Here is a 24,679-nt window from a genome sequence, read left to right as displayed (position 1 = left end):
ATGTGTGACACATATGAATACCATAAGTGTCATTTGTTAGTGTGCACTTCAAGTAATTCTATAAAAGTGTTTAAGAGTACTATCTTCAAGAAATTAATAGAATAAAATGGTAGCTAGGTAGCTAGTCACATATGTGAACATATGTGACACATGTGAATACCATAGGTGTCAACCAGCGTGCACTTCACGTAATTCTATAAAAGTGTTTAAGAGTACTATCTTCGAGAAATTAATAGAATAAAATGGTAGCTAGGTAGCTAGTCACATATATGAACATATGTGACATATATGAACATATATGACATATGTGAACATATGTGACACATGTGAATACCATAGGTGTCATTTATCAGTATGCACTTTACGTAATTCTATAAAATTGTTTAAGACTACCATCTCCAAGAAATTGATACAATAAAATAGTAGCTAGAATTTTTTCAACGAGTATTACAGTTTGTTTTATTCCGAAGAAATGGTTGCAATCTAACCGTGTAGCTACGATGCTATCTTCGAGCAATCCGTGACTCAGGATCTATAAATCCACCGCGATGGAGCCTTCAGTCGAGTCGAGGTCTATTAGATCCTTATCTCCCTTACGTAAATCGTTGCAAATAGGTCAAGTTGAATATTTCCATTTCGGAAATTTTTCAATAATCTCATTACCATTTTTAGGCGTTCCTCTCAACGCATTCGTGATCGTTGACGTAATACACATATTCTCAATTTTTACATCGGACAATTTATCACATTTCTGTTATTCATTGTGCAAATTAAGATAAACTATTATCTAATTTATTGCCGCGGATTTTCAGTGAAGAAATTTATATCGTATTTCTTGTGCACTCTTAAAAAGGTCGTCTTAAAAATGTTACAATGTTCTGAGATAACTTGACCTTATCTCTCTTTGCCATTGCGTGTGTAATCTAAAAATAATACTGTTTATACATTCTATGATGCATTTTATGTCATTATCATAACCAGACTTCGAATTTTTATGCAAATATGTTTTTATCTCGCTTCAGGTGATTCAATGTTTTCTCTTAATACATTCTGCATATTTTACATGCTTTAGACAATTATTATGAGTATATTATCTCATACTTTTTACTTATTGTAATAAGATTCTAAGATTTGGATTAAAATTCGAGATTCAGTCAAAAAATTCTGAGGCCTCCTTAGACAAAAATTCAGTAACAACAATTCAAACAATTTTACAAACTTTCATGTATATTAAAGTAAATGTTTCGTTAGCCCCTTAAAAATATATAAATTGTAAAGTTTTAACTTTGAGCATTTAGAAATATTTAAATTTACATCATTCATCTTTGAAAATTATACATATATATATTTTTATAATTTTATTTACCTTTTTCATTTTGTAATAATCAAATCCAGTCCTGTTAAAAATATTTAAATTTATATCATTCATCTTTGAAAATTATACATATATATATTTATATAATTTCATCTACCTTTTTCATTTTTTAATAATCAAATCCAGTCCTATTAAAAATATTTAAATTTGCAAGATTCCTCCTTAAAAATCATACATATATACATTTATATAATTTCATCTACCTTTTTCATTTTTTAATAATCAAATTCAGGTAAAAAATATTTTGTTCATTTTTACGCAACGTAAAAACTCCAAAATTAACCGAAATTGATTCTCGTGATAAGTCATGAAACTCTTCCCTGCAACGAGGAAATAGAAGCTATTTTATGGTTGCACAATGGCAAAACGTGCGTTAGCGGATCGAGCAGGAATGGAATTATAAGGTCGTTGTCGGAGGTGCGGCATATTAATTAACGGAGGAAATGGAAGCGAGACGACGCGATAAACGCGTAATCAATGCACATACGCTCAGAAAAAAAAGGAGGAAAAATCACGTTTCCAACAATACGGAGCTAATTACGCTTTCTGGATCAGCTGTAGCGGTGAGAAAAATTTGTTCGAAAGTTCAGACGGCGTGACGAGGAATCCGAGCATTCGTATCTGACTCGCGAGCAACGAGGAAATCGCTTTTGATGCAATATTGTTCGAAGCAGTCGGATCGAAATGGAAAGTCGAAGAGCAATCGATCCGAGGACTAATCCGATGGCTGATGGGTTCAGATACAAATGTTATACGAAACAGGAGTCTAATCCAGGAATAAGGATATAGTTAACTCTAAAACTGGTCAAATGACTGTTCCACAAGATCTTTATTATAAATTACACAATTTGTGATTCTTCTGACGTCTTCAAGCTTCTGATAGCTTCAAGATAAAGAATTAATTTACGTTTCGTCGTTTGTTTATTTATTTTACATCTCAAATTCAGTACACATACGTTTATTGTTAAGACCACGTGCGCCAAGTATCGTTATCGTGAAGTTACCGAGATAAAAATTCAAGTGATACAGCATTTTTCCATTTTCTGATGCTTTTGCGATAAGGTCTTCAATTTAATGAACATTCCTTCGATATCTAAATTATTGTCATTGCTTTTTATTCTTATTCCATGTTGCACAATCTTTTTGGAGCACCCTGTATCTTCATTATTCCCGCAGACTTTCTTTCTGCATCTGAATTCACCGATCTGTGTAATATGGTTGTGTAATTCTCTGTGCAATGTAGAAATGAAAAACTTCAGTGAATTTCATAATGGATCTCATTCTGAATTATACAATTATTATTAACTAGAGGTATCATCTGCAAATATGTTAGAATGATTCTCATAATGAGTCTCATTTCGAATTACACAATTTTTAATAACTAAAACTACCGTCATCTACAAAAGCATCGTACAAGACACATGTTATATTCACTTCCAATAAATTCTACCATTTTGAATTTTTTTAATGTTTCCCCAAACTGCTTCTTTTTTACTAAAAAATATTTCTTGTGTAAAAGAGTTCTTTACTTATCATCAGCCTTTAGTAATGCCAGCATAGCGTTAGTCTTTGGAATCATAATTTTTCATCTGAACTTAATGATTCACCGACTCAACGATGAGTCAAATTTATTTAAAAGTTCACATTCTTAATTATTCACGGTTTACGTATTGTTCTCTTCTCTGATGTCATTATCAATGTGGCTCGCAAAGGATGTCCGTGATAAGCGACGGCGTCATCGACCGCTTGTCGGTTCCCTACAAACTTTTATTCACCACAATTTCCATATTTCCTTGGCGGAGGAAATGGTCGATGAAGAATTTACTCGAAGGTTCGCAACGCGTGTTAGATGGCATGCGAGATCCTATCTATTTACTTGCTGCTACTCTTTCAGCTATTAAATTATTCACTCGCTTAACGCGTCGATGCGCCGACTATTGGACATATAATTAACTTTAAATTGTTCGAATTATTCTTGATGTAATCGATGATGCAGTTAATTGACGTATCTTTCGTTGATGTTTAAAATTCAATATTAAAAATTGCACAAAACCAAACAGTATAAGCTACAAATCTCCTCAATGTTAAAAACAGAAATCATATTTGAGATTCAATATTAAAAATTGCACAAAACCAAACAGTGTAAGCTAAAAATCTCCTCAATGTTAAAAACAGAAATCATATTTAAGATGCAGTATTAAAAATTGCACAAAACCAAACAGTGTAAGCTACAAATATCCTCAATGTTAAAAACAGAAATCATGTTTAAAATTCAATATTAAAAATTGCACAAAACCAAACAGTAAAGCTTACGAACTTCCTCAATGTCAACAGAAGAAAGTCATATTTTGCAATATTAAAATTCAGCAAAAACAAAGACGTCTAGTTTACAAGTCCCAAAAGCACAGTTTTGAAGATTAAAATTAATGTCGTAGAGACATCAGTCCAAAAGTTAGCAAATCCTAAAACCACATCTTTGAAAATTAAAATTAATGTCGTAGAGACATCAGTCCAAAAGTTAGCAAGTCCTAAAACCACAGCTTTGAAAATTAAAATTAATGTCGTAGAGACATCAGTCCAAAAGTTAGCAAGTCCTAAAACCACAGCTTTGAAAATTAAAATTAATCTCGTAGAGACATCAGTCCAAAAGTTAGCAAATCCTAAAACCATAGCTTTGAAAATTAAAATTAATGTCGTAGAGACATCAGTCCAAAAGTTAGCAAGTCCTAAAACCACAGCTTTGAAAATGAAAATTAATCTCGCAGTGATATCATTCCAAAATTTTGCAAAAGCGAATGATTAAATTGCAGACACATACCGAAAGCGAAGGCGACCACAATGGCGGAGACACCGGAACTAAAACGTATCGCGGAGAACACGAAGATCCAAAGTAACGTGAAGTATCACGCAGAGTTCGAGAAGGCAAAGGGCAAGTTCACCCAGGTGGCGGATGATCCGGAGACACTGAGAATCAAGCAGAACAGCAAGATCATCTCGAACGTCGCGTACCACGGCGAACTTGAGAAGAAGGCGATCATGGAGCAGAAGAGGACGATGACCGGCGAGAACGGTGAACAAATTGGTAAGTCAAAGGTTATCCTCTCGTTTCACGCGTGCCCTTTTACGTTCCTTCGGTGCCGCGTCTTTTTGTCGTTTTTCGATGTGCCATTTCAGGTGGATGGAAATGCATTTTCTATTACGCTAATTCGTTGTTGCTATTTTTTAATTGCCTTTACAGAAATTGTGACACTAACAGAAACACTATTAATCAATGAAACAATGAATGACTATTAATAAATGAAACAATAAATGACTATTAATAATGAAACTTTTGATGCACATTTGATGAACATTTCTGGTATACATATATATAAAAATCAACGACTATTAATGAATTAAACAATGACTATTAATGATGGAACTTTTGGTGCACATTTGATGAACATTTCTCATATACATATATCAAAAAATCAATGACTATTAATGAATTAAACAATGACTATTAATGATGGAACTTTTGATGCACATTTGATGAACATTTCTCATATACATATATCAAAAAATCAACGACTATTAATGAATTAAACAATGACTATTAATAATGAAATTTTTGATGCACATTTGATGAACATTTCTCATATACATATATATAAAAATCAACGACTATTAATGAATTAAACAATGACTATTAATGATGGAACTTTTGATGCACATTTGATGAACATTTCTCATATACATATATAAAAAAATCAGTGACTATTAATAAATTAAACAATGACTATTAATGATGGAACTTTTGATGCACATTTGATGAACATTTCTCATATACATATATCAAAAAATCAACGACTATTAATGAATTAAAGAGTGACTATTAATAATGAAACTTTTGATGCACATTTGATGAACATTTCTCATATACATATATCAAAAAATCAACGACTATTAATGAATTAAAGAGTGACTATTAATGATGAAACATTTAATGGACATTTGATAAACATTTTTGGTATACACATATGAGAAGCAATTTATATAATACATGTAGGAAGTAGTTCATATCATATGAACAAAAATATTACAAGTAGACAGAAAGTTTGAGGCGACTTGAATTTTATTCGAAGTCCACAAAGTTTTTTTGAAATATGACTTTGCAAAATGGTGTCTATGCATCAGACTATAAATGTAGATTAAAGTTATAGTACATAAGTAATGACAGAGTTCAAATATTTATATAGCATCAAAGTATTGTTAGCTTTCATATTATAACTGCCTTTCTGAAAGCATTTCTAAAATATCCAATTACTTTGTGTCACAACAGTAATACACTTTCTGCTGCATAACCCTGCTAACTAGTGCTAACAAGCATTTCACCTATAAGTATCTAATTACCTAACATTCGACTCAACCAGCCTGATCATGTCAAATCTGGAACCAACTCTGATCATGTCAAATTTGAAATCAGCTCTGATCACATCAAATTCAAAACCAGCTCTGATCACATCAAATTCGAAACCAGCTCTGATCACATCAAATTCGAAACCAGCTCTGATCACATCAAATTTAAAATCAGCTCTGATCATGTCAAATTTACAACCAGCTCTGATCACATCAAATTCTAAACCAGCTCTGATCACATCAAATTTAAAACCAGCTCTGATCACATCAAATTCGAAACCAGCTCTGATCACATCAAATTCGAAACCATCTTGTAGCAATAGCTGTCACAATATCGCCACAAATTGCTTTTCGCTTTCATCCACATTGCAAACTTCTAGCGTAGAACTTTTGTCAATTTTGTCAGCCTTTTGTATCTAATTTTGTATCAAATGTCAGCCTTTTGTACCTAATTTTGTATCAAATGTCAGCATTTTGTACCTAATTTTGTATCAAATGTCAGCCTTTTGTATCTAATTTTGTATCAAATGTCTCTTTGGTCGATCTTAGTTAAGCTTGACAGGTTTGAAAATGATCCTCGAGTAGCGTCGATCGTTGAAGCGATCATTGAAACTTGCGAGTAGATGCGGATCATGGAGAATATCGCTTTGTGTATTGTATTTAGAGTGCATAGAGTACACGGACGGTACACTCGCGCCTACATCGGTGAACGCGAATCCACCGGTCGCGAGAACTGCGAACTCGCCGGTGCAAAGGACACCAGGTAGGATCGCCGATTACGATCCCCTTAGCGAGGCAAGGCCGAGCCCTTATTCCGCCAGGCAGGCGGCCACAACTGTGATTTATACGAGCGACAAGGGACCAGGTGAGTTCACCTCACAAAATTACATTTACTCCCAAAATATGTACACTTGTATCCAATTACACTTGCTCCCTGCTGATAAAACTTTTACTCTATCTATCAAGTTTATGACCTACGATAGTTGCAACGTTCATAGCTAATTGTTACAATATGAAAACTGCAGGAAGTTAAAATTATTAATAGACATTCAGTGAGCCTTGGTTATACAGATTGTAATTAGAATTGAACCTGAACCTTGTAGTGAAAATAGTTGATCACGCGTGTGACGCCATATTGTAGATTAAGGGGTTAAAGTTTCTTGATCCTCGCAGATCTCAAACATTAATAGTTCCATATGTAAACGTATCTATAAACCCAGTCTGTGATAACTAGTTATAAAAAAAGTGCAAAGTCAGGAGAAAGTCGCATGTCGCTATGACTCCACTTAAACTCAAGAATTAGAATTTATTCGATAACCTCTGTGGTGCAGTGGTATCGGACTTCAAATCTTTCGATCTCTTCAGGGTTCAATCTAAAAAAATTTACTTGAAGCGTTACCGTAAAATGTTACAGAAATGATAATCATTTCAAGGAAAGTCTAATATGTTTAAAACTTAAGCATTTCATTTTTCAAGAAGAATTCTTCTAATTACATTATACGCAAGGAGTTCAATTATTATAAAGGTATCATAAGCTGTTTTGATACATTTTCGCATTATCGCGAACGCATCGCGCGGAACGTTTCATTTTTGTGCAAAAGTGTGTATGTAATCGGGAAAGCTGTTAACGGTGGCTGGTCAGAAAGTATTTCTGTTTTGTGCGAGCGCGTGTTGCATTTGTACTGTTGCCAACTCACCGACCAATTCACTCGTAACCACTTCCGATTTGTTACCATTCATTTTTATGTTGTATGCAGATATATTGTGTTAAACCGGTGTCCAAGTTGTGACTTTCTAGTGATCATTTTTCAAGAACCGTTTGAATTTTAGTGACGAATCCACCTACCAGAAAGATTGGTTCGGTGGCAGATATTGACCCCGTGAACGAGTACTATGGATCGTTGACGCCGGCCACGAACAACAATCACGTTCCACAGCATCAACCGCCTCCTCCTCCACCGGCCAATGTTGGAGTAAGTTTTTTCATGAAACATTTAATTTCCTGCATTCAGTCTTCTTTCATACTTAGTTGTGTTTCATGGAACCAGAAATTAAAAACAAAATTAATTAGCCCCACATTCACGGAAGCTTGTCAAACGTATGGTGTTTATGTGACTACATAAGTGAACCACAAGAAAACTTGACAATTCTAGACGTCATAGTCTAATGATGCTTGCACACATCTTTCATCATATGAGCCATTAATAATGTGGAGCAAATTCATTTTGATCAAACATTTAATTTCCTGCACTTAGTCTTGTTTAGTGTCTCATGCTTAGTTATGTTTCATACAACTAAACATTTTTTTTAGAAATGAATTAACTCCATATTTACATAAGTATGTTAAAACATGTGTGTATATGTGGACACATAATTATGTTACATACTTAGCTATGTTTCAACTAAAGACTTTTTTAAAAAATGAATTAACTCCACATTCATATAAGTATGTTAAAACATATGTGTGTATGTGGACACATAGTTATGTTACATACTCAGTTATGTTTCAACTAAAGACTTTTTTAAAAAATGAATTAACTCCACATTCATATAAACATGTTAAAACATATGTGTATATGTGGACACATAGTTATGTTACATACTCAGTTATGTTTTAACTAAAGACTTTTTTAAAAAATGAATTAACTCCACATTCATATAGACATGTTAAAACATATGTGTATATGTGGACACATAGTTATGTTACATACTCAGTTATGTTTCAACTAAAGACTTTTTAAAAAAATGAATTACCTCCACATTCATATAAACATGTTAAAACATATGTGTATATGTGGACACATAATTATGTTACATACTCAGTTATGTTTCAACTAAAGACTTTTTAAAAAAATGAATTACCTCCACATTCATATAAACATGTTAAAACATATGTGTATATGTGGACACATAATTATGTTACATACTCAGTTATGTTTTAACTAAAGACTTTTTTAAAAAATGAATTAACTCCACATTCATATAAACATGTTACACATATGTGTCTATATAGACACACATTTATGTCTCATACTCAGTTATGTCCCAACTAAAAACTTTTTTAAAAAATAAATTAACCCCACACTCACATAAACATATTAAATAGCGTCCATATAAGCGTATGTAGACCTAAATGAACAATAATAAAAATTGATAATTCCCTTTTGCAGAGAGTGTACCGAGCGATGTACGACTACGAGGCCCAGGACCTCGACGAGGTGAGCTTCTGCGACGGTGATCTGATCGTGAACTGCACGGCCATCGACGAAGGCTGGATGACGGGGCTGGTTCAGCGTACAGGACGACACGGCATGTTGCCCGCGAACTACGTGGAGCCGGCGCAGATTTAAAATGCTTTCTTTATACTCTGCCTGCGTGCCGTCGTCGTGTTCGTTTCACCTCGACTTTGTCTCTTCGGTGGTCAGGCCACTTTGATCGAAACGCTTCGAACGAAGAAAGTGGCGCAGACAAAAAAACAGCGACACATTCGAAGCGATACACTCGATCTAACCTCTGGAAAGAAAAAATGAAAAGGAAGAACCGACGATTCCTTTCGTGCAATCGATATGGAACGTTTGCGATTTCGATGCCAATTTTGACATTTTGTCTTTTGAAGGACGATCAATTTTTTTTTTCATTCGTTCTGGGAAATATATTACTTTTTAAAGTGGAAGTTTGTATGTAATTGGGTAGAGGAGAGACACTCACCTTGTCTATGTTTATGATGAAAGTGGATACACCTAGATTCTGTAATTAATATTCTTTGAGATCATCTTAGACTCTTCCTGGGTTCCTTTAAAATTCTGAACTCCTAGAGTTCTCCTAGACTTGAAGTTCCTTTACATTAGGCTTAGGTTTATGTCTAAATCTTTGCTTTCCTGTTATCATCACATCCTTAACTGCTTTCCTACAGTCTAGCTTTTTAGTTTATCTTCAAACTCTTTTCCTCTTCTACAATTCTCTCAACCTTGAAGACAATCCCATCCTAATTTCAATGTTAATCTTGAAGGTCCTTAAACGACAAACTGAATTGGCAATCGAAACGCAGAGATTATTTGTCATAAACAGATCGTCTATTCTTCCTTTTGAAAGGGTACAGCGAAGGATTCAATTAAATTCGAACTTAAAGTTTCACACCGAGTGAGTGCCTTGCATCGTTTCGCATTTAAGCAACTAGAGGGTAATTCCATGTTGGGACCAAATTCTACTTACGCGAGAAACATATTTACTGAACAATTTTTATGAACGAATCAATAGAACATACGATTTTTATTCCATAGTTTTTGTATTCGAAACCATTCCGTTGCTTCAAGATATTCCATAGAGTTCAAAGTGACACAAGGACTGGAAGGTTCGACATTCTTTTTCAAACACTTTTTATCTTTAATAAGCACCTAGTAGCATGGATTTTTTAATCCGTAAGAATGTTAGACAGAATTTTTATAGACACATGTATCATAAGTTTCTTTAAGTAGAAATATTCTTTCAGTCTTTGTTCAAACTTTTGCCTCTTCAGAACCTATGTATTTATTTGTAAAACAGTGCTTCCAGTATCCTGAAAGTTAGACTCGAATATTCAACACGTCTATTTGTATCGTAATTGTGATTTAAAGGAGAAAATAACGATGTGCCTTACACGCGTGTTCATCTTTAATTAGAACAATCTTTGAGTCAGAAAAATGATGTACACGACATTCACGAGCAACTTCACGATGCAGCGTTTTGAGCACACAGCGATTTCGCAGAATAACCGTGAAAGCGAGTCTAGTTAGGATAATATGCATTGGCGTAATTAGGTAGAAGGGTTCTTTTGTTCTTAAAATATTTGCCTTCTTGTGGAGGATGTGGGAGTTGAGATAGTGGAAGGTTTGCAATGTTTAAAAATTCAAGTTTTTAAGGTTTTAAAGTCCTCAAGTTTGAAGATTTATACATTCTTAAATTTCCAAACTTTCAAAGTACCAAATTCCCAAACTCTCAAATTTCCAAATCCTCAATTCCATAAACTCAAATTTCAAAACCCTTAATTCCCCAAACTCTCAAATTTCCAAATCTTCAAATTCCCAAACTCTCAAATTTCCAAACCCTCAATTCCATAGACTCTCAAATTTCCAAACCCTTAATTCCCCGAACTCTCAAATTTCCAAATCCTCAATTCCATAGACTCTTAAATTTCCAAACCCTCAATTCCCCAAACTCTCAAATTTCCAAATCCTCAATTCCCCAAACTCTCAAATTTCCAAATCCTCAATTCCCCAAACTCTCAAATTTCCAAACCCTCAATTCCCCAAACCCTCAAATTTCCAAACCCTTAATTCCCCAAACTCTCAAATCCCCAAATCCTCAGATTCCAAATTAAAAAATGTCAAAACCCTCAACCAGGCAGAACACCTTAGACAAAAATCCTAATTACGCCAATGACAATACGACGAAGGAATGTAATATCGTTGATAAGAAAGTTTCTTGCCTAGTTGTGAAAGAAAGTAACGAAAAGGATCGTTGGGAACCTTGATTGCCCCTCTTTAAAACTAATTAACGACATTAACCAACATTTACCTAATAGCTGTTAAGTTTTATCACGCGAGATTCGTTTGTGTATTAAAAAAATGTTTCTTCGACTTTCTATGATCCTTTCAGTGCTGCTAATATTTGCAAATGAAAGAATTGATATTTTAATTCGTACAAGAAACGAGTCTTTCGATTTACTGTAACAAAGTATTATTTCTTTCTTTTTTATTTAGGGTTTATTTTTAATTGTAAGCTGATTTGGAAATACTCTTGTAATTAATAACTCGTGCTTAAGATGATAAAAATATTTTAATTGCGTGCTTCGTAAAGTATATAATCATTGTATTGTGATTCGCGGTCAAATGATTAATGTTAGAATGCAATCGATTCTAGTTATATTGCCTTCGATGGTAAAGAATAGAGGATTGTTAGTCGGCAGCGTGTTTGATTAGACAAAAGATTTTTCCTTCGATAGTCTTCTTGTCTGGATTTGATATTTCCGCGTCTTTCAATGGCGGAGATGCGCCGCGAGCGCAAAGATGGCAATATAACGGGAGTCTATTGTATTTTGATTAATGAATTCCGTGCGATTGAACAAAGCTTGTTTCTCGATTCGCCACGCGTTTTTGTGAATAGAACAGTGCTGAAAGGATCTGATAGCTTTTATAAATACAATATAAAATACTTCCTCGCGATGGTCTCGATCTTCTCGATAGTTTTATGCCCGTTCGATGTCCAATTAATGTACAGATAATATAGTGATCGCGGAGAAATTAACCGAGAGCATCGTGTCGCCATTGTGGAGTATCCGAGTCTTCCAGGTGTAAGCCATGTAAAGAACGTTCTCTTGTTTAAAAAAATATCCACGTGATCCATATAAATTGTTACAAAGATATGTGGGCAATTGATAAGTTGAAAACTTGTCCAAAATTATCTGTTGAGATTTCCTTACACCTAGAAGCCTCAAATGAATTATGTTTTATGAATCTTACCGAGCCCCACTTCTTATATTCCGCTGTTTCTATGAGAAATATAAATTCTGATCCGTTGAAAAATCTGTGGTTCCTCGGATATCTAAACACATTGCATTTACCTGAGATACGTGGACAGTTCTGTTGCGAAAGAGCTGACAAATAATAGTAATGTTGTTACGTGAAGCATTCACGCGACGTCGTCGTTCGACTTCGTGATAAAACCGCGAGAAGATATATTCATATTTTTGGAAACATGTTAGCATTATTATTATTATTATTATTATATTATTAATAATATTATTTCTCCTCTTTTTGTAATTATTAGAACCGCCAATAAGAATTTACGACTCACAATTGTGAAACATACAGAAATATATGTTAGCGTTGTTTAAACAGATAATATTATATTATGATTAACAGATCATAAACAATATGTTATGGAAATTGTTGCCTTTAATTATTGCCCTTCGTCCTTTAAATTTGTCTATATATTTGTTTATACTGGCAAAAATTACGATTACTAGAGAACATACGTCTAATTCAAGTATAAAAAATGCACATTTATTGAAAGTGACATAAGTACAGTAAAAGGGTAATCGCTTTAAAAGACCGATATCGCGACTGTTAAGTGCACATTCTTAGTTGGGTCCATATCAAACAGACTTGGGCAAAATTTGTCTCAATCAATGCTTCAGAATTTTTTCGATTCTTTATTCAGTTGATACACACGACCGTTTTAACTGTGCGAAAATTGCGTACAGAATTGAACCACATCCACGTAAAAATATACATCGAGAATCGTCGAAAAATTCACGCTAATAATGCCCAATTCTGTATACAAAGCTTTTCGTGGTTAACATTTTAGAAAATGTTCAAACACTGCGTGCCATTCTTAATCTTATCAATTTTTCTATCATTTTCTTTCAACTGCTGAGATTTCATATATTGTCAGATATACATAAGAAATTTTGGTGTTAAAATGTTCTAAGCTTTTTTAGTAAAACAAAAGAAGAGTCTGATGCAAATTGCTTGTGATGAAAATCTCAGAGCAGTCGAAATCTCGATTTTCTAGCATAACATAACTAATCATTTTAAGAAGCGTACTTCTTTTGACAAACTTTATCTTTCTTATCAAAAAGCGAAACACTCGATACAAAAAGCTATTTCTAATCAAAACATGTAGCAGTCTTGCAACATCATGAGACACAAAGCAAAGAAAATTGTGATTAGAATCTGCGTGAAATTAATGGAATCCATTTTATCGTTTGTAAGATAAATTATTGACTCTATAAATTTAATATGAAAAACATATATCATAGAAAATTGAACAGCTTGTTAATAAAAGTAAATTTCACGCAGACCGTAATTTAATGTAGACTACTATCTATGTTTACAATGAAACATTCGTTCCTTTAAACTTTGGAATATATCCAAGAATATCTCGACGAATTTACGAGATTTTTGCTAGAAAATTTGTTTAATTTCGTTCGCGATAAACGCTCGAACTGTTCCCAATTTCGTAGAACAATCGTCAGACTTTTATTCCTTATCGACACCTAGCAATTTGGCTATCATTTGCACGTCTGACAAAAGAAAATATATCTTTACAAATCTGGTAATTTTTAGTGGATTATCTCTACGCAAGTGTCTGTTTGAGTACGTTGAGATTATGGACTCGTTGGCACAAAGGAAAGCCTTTTTACGTGATGGCAGGTACGGTACAAGCTGAATTTCACGATAATTGGCAGAAGGTTGTGAACGTGGGGATGAAACGCAGAATATGCCTACACAGCGATACAGCATCGACTTTAAAAATTATACGAAAGAAGCTAATTAAATTTTAAACTTAAAAATAAGAAAAGTATATACTTGAAAAGTTTCTACACTAGTTAAAGAGAGAATATTATAAGTTTCAAAGATTTGTGTCGCGACTGACATCTTCATTTGAGCTATTCTAGCTTATTTATAATGAACCTCACAGAAAATTGTTCATCGAAAATCGTAGGAAGAACAGAATCTCAAATATTGTCAAATCATAACTTTTCAAAAACACATGTAGAATATACAAATCGTAAAAAAGAACAAACAGTCGTAATTCTTTTAGTTGGAAGCTCGAAATAAAATAAATATTTCTTTCTGGGCGTAACCCGTTGGCCTAGGCCAACATCTGCTTACACCTGTAATAAATCTAAAAGTCTATAAAGATCTACAAAACAGAGAGCTAAAAAAGGGGGGCTCTGAAAACAGCCTTGTCACAAATTTTGCGCAAACTACAAATGCATTCAAATCTACATTCTGCTATTTCTTACGTTGCTGATATAAATTTCAATTCCTCTCCCTTAGTTTCTTTCAGTGGTGAATTCGCGGGCACTGAGGTTTTAGATTGAAACATTTAGCAATTTAATAATTTGAAACAAACTTATGTAAATCAGTGCCCTCGAATTTCCACTGAAGGAAATTCTATACAATCTCATTTCGATAAAAAATCGCGTTCTAAAGAAACTATGACACATGTTCAAAAATCAAATGCTCAAAACTATGACATAATTCGATATTCTAACAATACTACGACAGTGGAATTCTATCATGGCCGATACAAATTAACATCAAAGATCTATAGTTTCCAATTACCATCGCAATGGTACATGCTTAGAATTATTTGAAATAGTTTTTATCCTGCCATAATAGTCTACAATGAATGAAACTAAAACGAAGGAAAGATCTATGATAGACTATCAGAAAGATCCATCGAGCGTCTGACGCTGTGTAGGTGCAGAGGAGACGCCTGGCGTCGCATCCTCTTCGTCCTCATCGAGAAAACCAATATTTTTGGGCGTCGTGCGATGAAGGGTCTGCGTGCTGGCAGTGTCTCTTAACGTAGCGTGATCTGTCCTTTGCTTTTTTGTTCTCGTTTAAATAACATATGTGTTTATACGCGTGTACGTCGCTGTCGTCGAATCAGCCTGGCTGCTAATATCCGGCCAGGTCGGCGAACGTCTGATCCATCTCGTCGGCGATCGCTTTGTACTTACAGCGCTCGTTTACCACCACGTCTGCAACGCAAAAAAGGAAGGGAACGAGGTATTAGTCGGACACGGTGTTAGATGCCTACTTTATACCGTCTCGATTAGAAAGAGAGAGAGTGTTATTTCTGTTTAGTTGGGGGAGTTGGGTAATTCGACTTTAACAATATTGGTTACATAGGTATTGTACTTAGGGTATCGTGAGTTTTGGTGAATTCTAGGGCCCTGGGTTTTAATTAAATTTGTCAGGACGCCAGGACTTGAAGTATTAAAACTACTCGCAGATTTTAGACATTGTTTAAAAGATATTCCACGTTACATTCGTGTATTTTTTACAAGTTTTACAGAGGGGTCTAACAATTATTATAAATTATCATAACGTTATTAATTGTAAGTGATGTATAATTATAATTAATAGAAAACTTCATTTCGAGTCCTGTCAAATATGAATAAAACCTAGGTGTACATAGGACCTTACACTATCAGGAAGAATATAGTAAACGAGGGGTTTAAAAGAAGAAGTTGTTCAATAGTTTTTGGAATCTTTATTGCAATTTATGATAGATATCTGAACGGTTCCAGTGATACATAAATCTTCTACGGTTGTCGACGTACAGTAGATAGAAAAAGATAGTATCGTTTTAGATTTTTTATTCGCCTTACAAACAAATCGACGCGATTACTTACCAAGGTGATTAGCGAAACGAAAAAGAATAGGAATATTTAAAAAAAGAACCGAAGATAAGCTTGGGAAAGGACTCGTCGACGAATAAAAAAGAAAAGGGAAAACAGAATCGGAACGCGGAACGTTTTTAATTTTTTAAATTACACGTAAAAAGCAAATTGGCTGAGTTTTGACTTGAACCACGATGATCTTGCGCGCATCTCCGTGTTTCTCGACGAAATCGAGCGGCCAATTTACTTGGACAGTCGATGGACGACACGATCGCTGGCTATCAATTAATTCTTCTCGATCAACTCGGTGAAGGTGAGGTCCAGATCGTCGCAGATGTATTTGTACTTTTCCTTCTCGTGTACAAGCTCGTCTGCAATGAAAATTGTTCGGATTAAAACGTTGCAAATATATCAATTACATCCCTTAACCCCATCTTTATTTTGGAAACTGAAATGAACCCGTTTTGTATTAAAAATGAAATGATTTTAATTTATAAATGATTAAGTGACTCTTTACTTTGAACTCCAGAGTTGCTTAAACCCTTCACTAGCTTGTCAGAAATGACAAATTTCTCTTACAAATTATTTATTCGCTGACAAATATAATTTAGAAGTGTTCAAAGTAAAGAGTCAAGAGAAGCAAAAGAGAAGATAAAAGTTTGAAAGCGAGTCTCTTTAAAGAGATCGTTAGCAGCCAAGTGGGTTAGGAAGCTCGCAAGTAACTTACGGATTACGCGTGTTAAGAGCAAGCGAGATTGTGAGAAAGGTATTTGTATGAAATATATTTTGGTTGAAGCGTTAGAGGGGTTGGTTAGTGGCTCGTTAGACGCCGTAGAGTTCCATGAATGCCTGATCCAAGCCATCTCCGATCTCCTTGTACTTCTCCTTCTCAACCACCATATCATCTGCAAGCATTCCCAATGTTATTCGAAGAACGTTCGTACTCTCTTCGATTGTCTACTGCCGTTTGAGCAGACTCGATATTAAGCTTTGAACTTGGTTTAGCTGTTCGAGTATAAGCTGTCAAGGATCTTTGAAGCGTGGACGGGAAGCGGAGTTTGAAGCAGATTGATCGGGGGACTGATGTGGAGGCTTTGTTTAGTTCAAATGAAGCGATGTGTACGATATTGGTGCGACGAATAAAGAATTGAAAATTATTGATCTTCTGAAATGAAATTTTACTAAAAACCTTGTAATTGGTAAAATTTACAATTCGTTATTCGTTAAATAATAAAGTATCTAAGTACCATTTCCATAAAGATACCTGTAAAATACTTAAAAACTACACAAATCTCAAAAAATAGCCTTTTGCAATATAATTCGAATTACTTGTAATAAATCGACTAGTTAGAAATCTGATTTCTAATCTATCATCCCCTAAAATAAAAATGTCTAAATCTAAGATTTAAAAAACTCAGGGAGCATGAAAAATATTTATGAAACAGAATTTACTAACAGTAAAATTGCACGAGCTCGAAACATTCCTTGAAACTTTTTCCCAAGAAAAGTTCCAAAGTAATTAAATCGTGGAATGTCTGTCATGCAACTTTATACAAGGACTGATCCTATGTAAACGAAAAATGTGGACGAAGGAGGGTTCATGCGAAGCGAAAGAACTTTACGAGTTCTCGTAAAAGTAGCTAAGAAAAAATAAACGAGCAAGTTTACTCACCACTTTTCTTCGATACGTACCGCATTGGTTGTCCTCCGGTTACACGTTGTGTGGCATGCAACAACTATACACACACGCACACATACACGCAACACGCACAGCTCTCAAACGCAACTTGGCAGCGTGTGTTATCGCGCACAATGGAATTGTTAACGAATCAAGGATTAATTATTAAAAAAAAGAGCACACAAAGTACACGCATTTTTTTCAAAATTAAAATATATATTATAAACAGTTTTATAATAATAGCAATATATATATAATAATAATCATTATCATTACAATGATATTAGTGTTATTTTATCGTTCCATTCGTTTTTTCGTATTAATATTAAGTAAATTAATAAACTAAAAACTCTCAAGTGTAAACTCAAGCGATCTGAGTGTTTTTCATCTTCTTTTCTGGTAGATTTTCCCTCTCGCGGCATTCGTCGGGAAAAACGGGAATAACAAAAATTAATCGTTAAACGGCATAGGACACGTGGGTTCCTAATTATTGTGCTTTCTTCGTTTCTCAATTAATCACACTATCTCTTTCTCTCTCGCATACGTACACACTTGTTATCTTTCTCTCTGTCTCTATCACTCGATATTAATCGTAATAATTATAATTTCCGTTCGGAGGATGCGCGTGTCTCTCTTCGGGTGTCTTTCGTCTAACTTGAGTCAGAAAATTTTCCGAAATTTCGTAAACTGCTCGAAACTTTAAGAAACAACGATCGTGTCCAGTCGTTAAATATTGCACAAGCATGCATGGAATGTCGATTAGAGCAAGATTCTTCGACGATCGATCGAACACTCGAAGGAGGACATCGTTGCAAGGAAAAATCGCTACAGGGCAGTTTTTCCGCGCCTCGGGGCGCGTATTTCAGCGACAAAGAGGAGAGAAGTTTCGCGCGAAAAATCACCGACACCCATCATGACGATAATACAAGGCGTCGCGAATCTCTTTGTCCCTTTTCTTCTTTTTCTTTTCGTTGGTTATCGATCGATCGGAACGAAATTCTTCGAAGCTAACAATCGCGATTGATCTACCGATTGTTCGTTCAAAAGCGACGAATATGCGGAGGCACGATTGGTAAACCTCGATGTGAACGCAAAACACGTGTTTCGCTCGTTCACATTCTATTGCTGCGTTTGTTTTCACGCAGATTCACCTTCGAGGAATATGCTGTTAGGCTCTTGGTCAAGTCGTATATATACGCTTCGAGGAAGAATCTTGGAAAAATTGTACACATACTCTTAGACATTTGCTACACTTATTTTTTTGTTTACATGGTCGTATATGTACCTGCTGATACGAAAGAGGGGTACGTTAAATTTTTTTACTTAGAGTACATGCACTTGCAGTCGTATATATACGAGCTTATCAGCTGGTATCAAAGAGGGGTACGTTAAATTTTTTTACTTAGAGTACATGTACTTGCAGTCGTATATATACGAGCTTATCAGCTGGTACAAAAGAGGTGTACATTAAATTTTTTTCACTAAGAGTACATGTACTTGCAGTCGTATATATACGAACCTATTAGCTGGTATCAAAGAGGTGTACATTAAATTTTTTTTACTGAGAGTACATGTACTTGCAGTCGTATATATACGAACCCATCAGCTAGTACAAAAGAGGTGTACATTAAATTTTTTTTCACTAAGAGTACATGTATTTGCAGGCGTATATATACGAACCCATTAGCTAGTACAAAAAAGGTGTACATTAAATTTTTTTTACTAAGAGTACATGTACTTGCAGTCGTATATATACGAACCCATCAGCTAGTACAAAAGAGGTGTACATTAAATTTTTTTTACTAAGAGTACATGTACTTGCAGTCGCATATATACGAATCATCTTCTAGCACGAAAAGGGTGTACATTAAATTTTGTTCACTAAGAGTACATGTACAAACTTGCAGATTTGACATCTACCTTTTAAATTACAAAAGTCATATAAAGATTTAAGAAAGCAACTACTTATAAAAGACGCGTATATACGACCTGAGTTAAATAACGTCTACTATGAATATATTATCGAACGAAGTTTATGTATTATTGAACGCTTACTAAAGTACATATACGATTATCAACAGGTGCCCGACGATTGATCTAATTAGCTACGCTTTGAAATCGCCGAGAATGAATTTAATAAAGAAAGAGCGTATTTCCTCGAGAGGTTCGTCTGACTGGCAGTGAGTTAGATTATCACGAGTTAGCAAACGAGCATGGAAGAGGGTAGAAAACGTTTTTATTTCCTCGTGAGTAATGAACCGCGGGAATTACTGAAGAAGAGCGAACGAGCATTCCTCTCCTTTTTCTAAATAGACGTATTTGCATCGAGAAAGAGTTTCCTGTTTGATCAAATCGATCAAATATTCGTTTAAAGAATTGAGAATCTGTACTCGCGAATGTATATATATAAGTTCCGACACCGTTTTAACATCGCACAGCTGAGAATTAAATTAGACCGGATGCAGACTTTTTCTCGAGACCGCGATACTCGCCAGCGGAACGTACGACTGAATACTTGACAGAATCGATCGAAATTCTTTCTCGATGTACACACGCTTCGGTCTTTATTTTTCAAGCTACCGATTGTACAATGTTCGTTCGCAGTTAGTAATCAGTTCGATTAACACGCTCATAGCCATCTTGAAAACGAAGGTATCAAGGCGATAAAATGTTGAACAATTTCTAAAAATTCGACTACGTCAAAAAGTATGAATTTTCACTACTGTTGCAGTTACTAAATCAAATAAATGTCCTTAAGATTCGAACAAAACTTGAAGGATATTTGCAGAGAGATGGCTATGAGTGCGTTAAAGGAGCGTTCACAATATCAAAGTTACAAAAAAAGAACAAAGAAAAAAACAAACCGTTTGCAGACATCAAAGAACTCGAAAAAGCAAGAAAAAAAAAAGAAAAGAAACTTGTGTTGACAAAACCCGCACACCGATCCTACCTTTCTACCACCCTCTTCGTCGTTATTCCCTCCGTCGATATTCGCTTTAATCTCTCTCTCTTTTAGTATAACGCGTTCAGAACACATGCATGCAACAAACACACGTAAACACACGCACACAGGCGATAAAGAAGCGCTCGAAATTGGGCGCTTGGCTGATGGAGCGTTTACAATGGGAGATGTGAAGTTGTCTAGCCTAAAGAGACCGCACGATTTTTCTTTCTTTTTTGTTTCCGTTGTTGTTGTCCGTTAAATGTTAATGATGTGCACCACAACAACACACAAGAAAAGCGCTCGATTCGCACAGCGTGTATTTCTTTTCTCGTTTTTTTCACCCTCCCAGCTTATTATCTATCTGTCTCCACACGGAACGTGTGCCTCTACATTTCTCTGCTGTATTTTGTTGCTGTTGTTGTTGTTGTTATACTCCGAAACGTATGCTCTTTAGAATTTCGTGGTGTATGCTTTTGTTATATCGCGTTTCGTGTGTCTGTCCGCCACGAGACGCGATCTACATGTTCTGGATGTCATGCAGGGTGGCCTCCATCTCCTCCTGGAGCAATTTGTTTTTCTCTCTCTCGGCGGCAAGGTCGTCTGGAAAGATTACTGGTTAGAGGGAGAATGTACACTGCTGAGCAAGGTAGGCTTCCTAGGGGAAATTTGGGGATGTGGTTCGGTCATTTAAGAAATTAGGGATTTTTAAATCGGGGAGTTGGGGGTTGGAGAATTTGCAAAACTGTGAGTTTGAGATTTTGGGGGATTAGGGATTTGGGGGGTTAGCAATTTGGGAATTTTAGAAGTTGGGAATTTAGGGATTTGGGGGATTAGTAATTTGGGAATTTTAGAAGTTGGGAGATTAGGGATTTGGGAACTTTGGAATTTGGGAGATTAGGGATTTGGAAATTTCAGAAATTGGGGGGGTCACGAATTTGGGGGTTTAGAAATATGGAAACGTGGAAATTGGGGGACTTGAAAATTGGGAATTTAGGAATTTGGGGAGTTTGAAATTTGGAAATTTGGAAAATCGGGAGCGTGAGTATTCGGAATTGTGAAAACTCTGACGCTTGAAAGTTGGGAAATTTGCAAATTCGGGAATTTAGGAAGTCGGGAGCTTGAAAATTGGGAGCGTGAGTACTCGGAATTGTGGGAAATCGGGAGCTTGAAATTTGGAAATTTGGGAATTCGGGAATGTAGGAAATCGGGAGCTTGAAAATTGGGAGCGTGAGTATTCGGAATTGTGGAAACTCTGACGCTTGAAAGTTGGGAAATTTGCAAATTCGGTTGAGTTTGAAATTTGGAAATTTGGGAATTCGGGAGCTTGAAAATTGGGAGCGTGAGTATTCAGAATTGTTGGAAATCGGGAGCTTGAAAATTGGGAGCGTGAGTATTCGGAATTATGGGAACTCGGACCCTTGAGACTTGGAAGATTCATAAATTTGAAGAGCTTGAAATTCAAAAATTTAGTAACTCCACAAATTCAAAATTGGGAACGCAGATATTTACAAGTTTGAACTTTGTAAAATCTGCAAATTACAAAATTTAAGTATCTGAGAAGTCCGAAACTTAAGAATGTAGGAACCCAGGAACTGAAGAATCTGAGGATATGTAAAAGTAAAAATGTTATAATATGAAATATGAAAATTTTCTTATAGGAATAATATCCCACAATGGAAGATAGACTCAGATGTTGAAATGAAGCCTACGTTGCACTCGAGTGTATAAACGTGATCATCCACTATCGTTCAATCGCATTGTTTGCGATCGAGTGTATGTAAGTCTTGTCGAGGTTAGAATGAGACCACGAACATACAATATATGACACATGACACATGACACACGAACACACGGCACACGCAATGACCTAGTTGCATGATTGTCTGTTTCTTTTTCTATAGGTCACCGTGTTTAATGCTGTTAAGGTGCTTTTCGGCGATTAGAGTCTTTTTTATTTCGGTGAACGACAGTCATTACAGTAGTCTCATAATATCGATTCAAAATACCTTCTTTTGGTACTCAATCTTTTACTGAAGATTTTATCTTAGATTTTCTTGTAGCGAAAGGGGTGCAAGGATTACAAATTGCTGTGATATTGGTGTAGTTACAGTTTGGAGTGGGTTTAGTTACACCTTTAAAGTGTCGACACTTAGGTCAGATGACCTGATAAATTCTGATCAAGGGACTCTGGAAAATTTGAGGAAGTTGAAGTTGAGGAAGTTGAAGTTAAGGAGTTTGAAGACTCAGGAATTTGGAGATTTAGAATGTGAAAGGGTAGGAAATTCAGGATATGAAAATTTAGAAATTTCTACATATACAAGGTTCCACATCTTCAACTTTTGTTATCCAGATCCCAGTCCAAATCTTACACCATTGCTCCCTGGTGCATCGAATTACCTTATAATTACAATCAACCAACCCCACCACAATATTCCTATCACCACCCAAGCAGAAATTTAACAAAAAGCTATTTACACGTCACTTCTGCAATGACTGTCATCCATCTTTGTTAATAGGCTCACTCACAGCAAATGGGATAGTAAATTCAGCGAAAAGAGATGTTACGGTAGTAAAACGAGGTCCTGAATCTTACTTTTCAATGATCTGCTCCCTTCGATTTCTATACTTCAATCTGTAAATCTCTCTCTCTTTCTTACTCTAACAAATATAATCTCTAAAATATGTAATACAGTAATAGTAATCTCTAAGGATGAAAAGAGACGAAATTCCTACGCAACTTGATCGAAGAAAAATTTGTAAAGAATGTTCGGGTAAACTGAGAGGTCTCTATTATGATAATTGATGAGAATAAAAACGCCCGATGAATACGCACCTTCGAGCCTGTCGACCTCCTTCTGCAATTTCTGCACGGATCTTTCCGCGAACTCGGCACGAGCTTCAGCCTAGGATAACAAGAACAGATACGTGAGTATACGGAAATTATCGTGTTCATGTGATTTGTCGTCGATTTTAAAACTTTCGTGCATGTTGGAATTTACTGAGATATTACGCATACGTAACATTCTTATGCGAATTTAAATGTTATTACAATTTTTGTTGTTTTTGAAAGTATATTGATAATTGCACTTTTTACTGAATTATAGAAATTTATATTTTTAGAGAATTATATAAATTATTTCAATTCTTACAGAATTATAGAAATTGCAATTTTTAGAGAATTATATAAATTATTTCAATTCTTAGAGAATTATAGAAATTTCAATTTTTAGAGAATTGTATAAATAATTTCAATTCTTAGAGAATTATAGAAATTTCAATTTTTAGAGAATTATAATATAAATAATTTCAATTCTTAGAGAATTATATAAATTTCAATTTTTAGAGAATTATATAAATAATTTCAATTCTTAGAGAATTATATAAATTTCTATTTTTAGAGAATTTTAGAAATAATTTCAATTCTTAGAGAATTATAGAAATTTCAATTTTTAGAGAATTATATAAATTATTTCAATTTTTAGAGAATTATAGAAATTTCAATTTTTAGAGAATTATATAAATTATTTCAATTCTTAGAGAATTATATAAATTTCTATTTTTAGAGAATTATAGAAATAATTTCAATTTTTAGAGAATTATAGAAATTTCAATTTTTAGAGAATTATATAAATAATTTCAATTTTTAGAGAATTATATAAATAATTTCAATTCTTACAGAATTATATAAATTTCAATTTTTAGAGAATTATATAAATAATTTAAATTCCCACAGAATTATACAAATTTCAATTTTAACAAAATTATACGAATTTCAATTTTTGCAAAAGTATACAAATTTCTTTTAAAATCGACGGATTTTATTAGTGAAACTCCACTCCATGCCATAATGTTATATTCAACAATTTCAAAAATATTAATATTATAATATATTATTCTAAAAAGTCGGAACACACACGTTAATTGAGCAAACACGTGAAACACTATCGTACCTTATTACTCGACATACCCTTTCATGGCTCATGAACCACTTAATCGAATCGTTAATTTCGTACTTATGCGTAATATTTGAAAAAACTGTGCATTGTAAGATACTAGTGTAAAGGATCATGGACGTGATAAATAACTAAGCAAATATGTACATAGGTA

General features: G+C 34.6%; 2 protein-coding genes across 29 annotated transcripts in view; one reads left to right on the top strand and one right to left on the bottom strand.

Moving 5' to 3' along the window:
* LOC100875528 (LIM and SH3 domain protein F42H10.3) overlaps positions 1-20,545 on the top strand; it is a 48,927-nt gene extending 28,382 nt beyond the window's left edge. For 2 of the 3 annotated variants that reach the window (XM_003705004.3, XM_076535228.1), the window contains exons 3-6: positions 4,186-4,457; positions 6,438-6,638; positions 7,604-7,746; positions 8,944-20,545. In XM_003705004.3, the coding sequence (XP_003705052.1) occupies positions 4,186-4,457; positions 6,438-6,638; positions 7,604-7,746; positions 8,944-9,123 (796 nt within the window). In that variant the 3' untranslated portion in view covers positions 9,124-20,545. The remainder of the gene's footprint in view (positions 1-4,185; positions 4,458-6,437; positions 6,639-7,603; positions 7,747-8,943) is intronic. The other variant, XM_076535229.1, reaches the window with a different exon arrangement.
* The window catches only part of Tm1 (tropomyosin 1), a 42,665-nt gene continuing 30,777 nt past the window's right edge, over positions 12,792-24,679 (bottom strand). For 11 of the 26 annotated variants that reach the window (XM_012289285.2, XM_076535222.1, XM_012289288.2 and 8 more), the window contains 2 exons: positions 23,406-23,475; positions 15,806-16,321 (listed from right to left, as the gene is read on the bottom strand). In XM_012289285.2, the coding sequence (XP_012144675.1) occupies positions 16,236-16,321; positions 23,406-23,475 (156 nt within the window). In that variant the 3' untranslated portion in view covers positions 15,806-16,235. Of the gene's footprint in view, positions 15,306-15,805; positions 16,322-16,677; positions 16,856-19,844; positions 21,173-23,405; positions 23,476-24,679 lie in introns of those variants that run through there. The other 15 variants (XM_012289290.2, XM_076535224.1, XM_076535223.1 and 12 more) reach the window with 3 other exon arrangements.

The sequence above is a fragment of the Megachile rotundata genome, chromosome 9 (genome assembly GCF_050947335.1).
Source record: "Megachile rotundata isolate GNS110a chromosome 9, iyMegRotu1, whole genome shotgun sequence".
Classification (NCBI taxonomy): Eukaryota; Metazoa; Arthropoda; class Insecta; order Hymenoptera; family Megachilidae; genus Megachile; species Megachile rotundata.
Note: the sequence above shows the minus strand (reverse complement) of the source record. Positions and strands in the feature narration are given on the sequence as shown.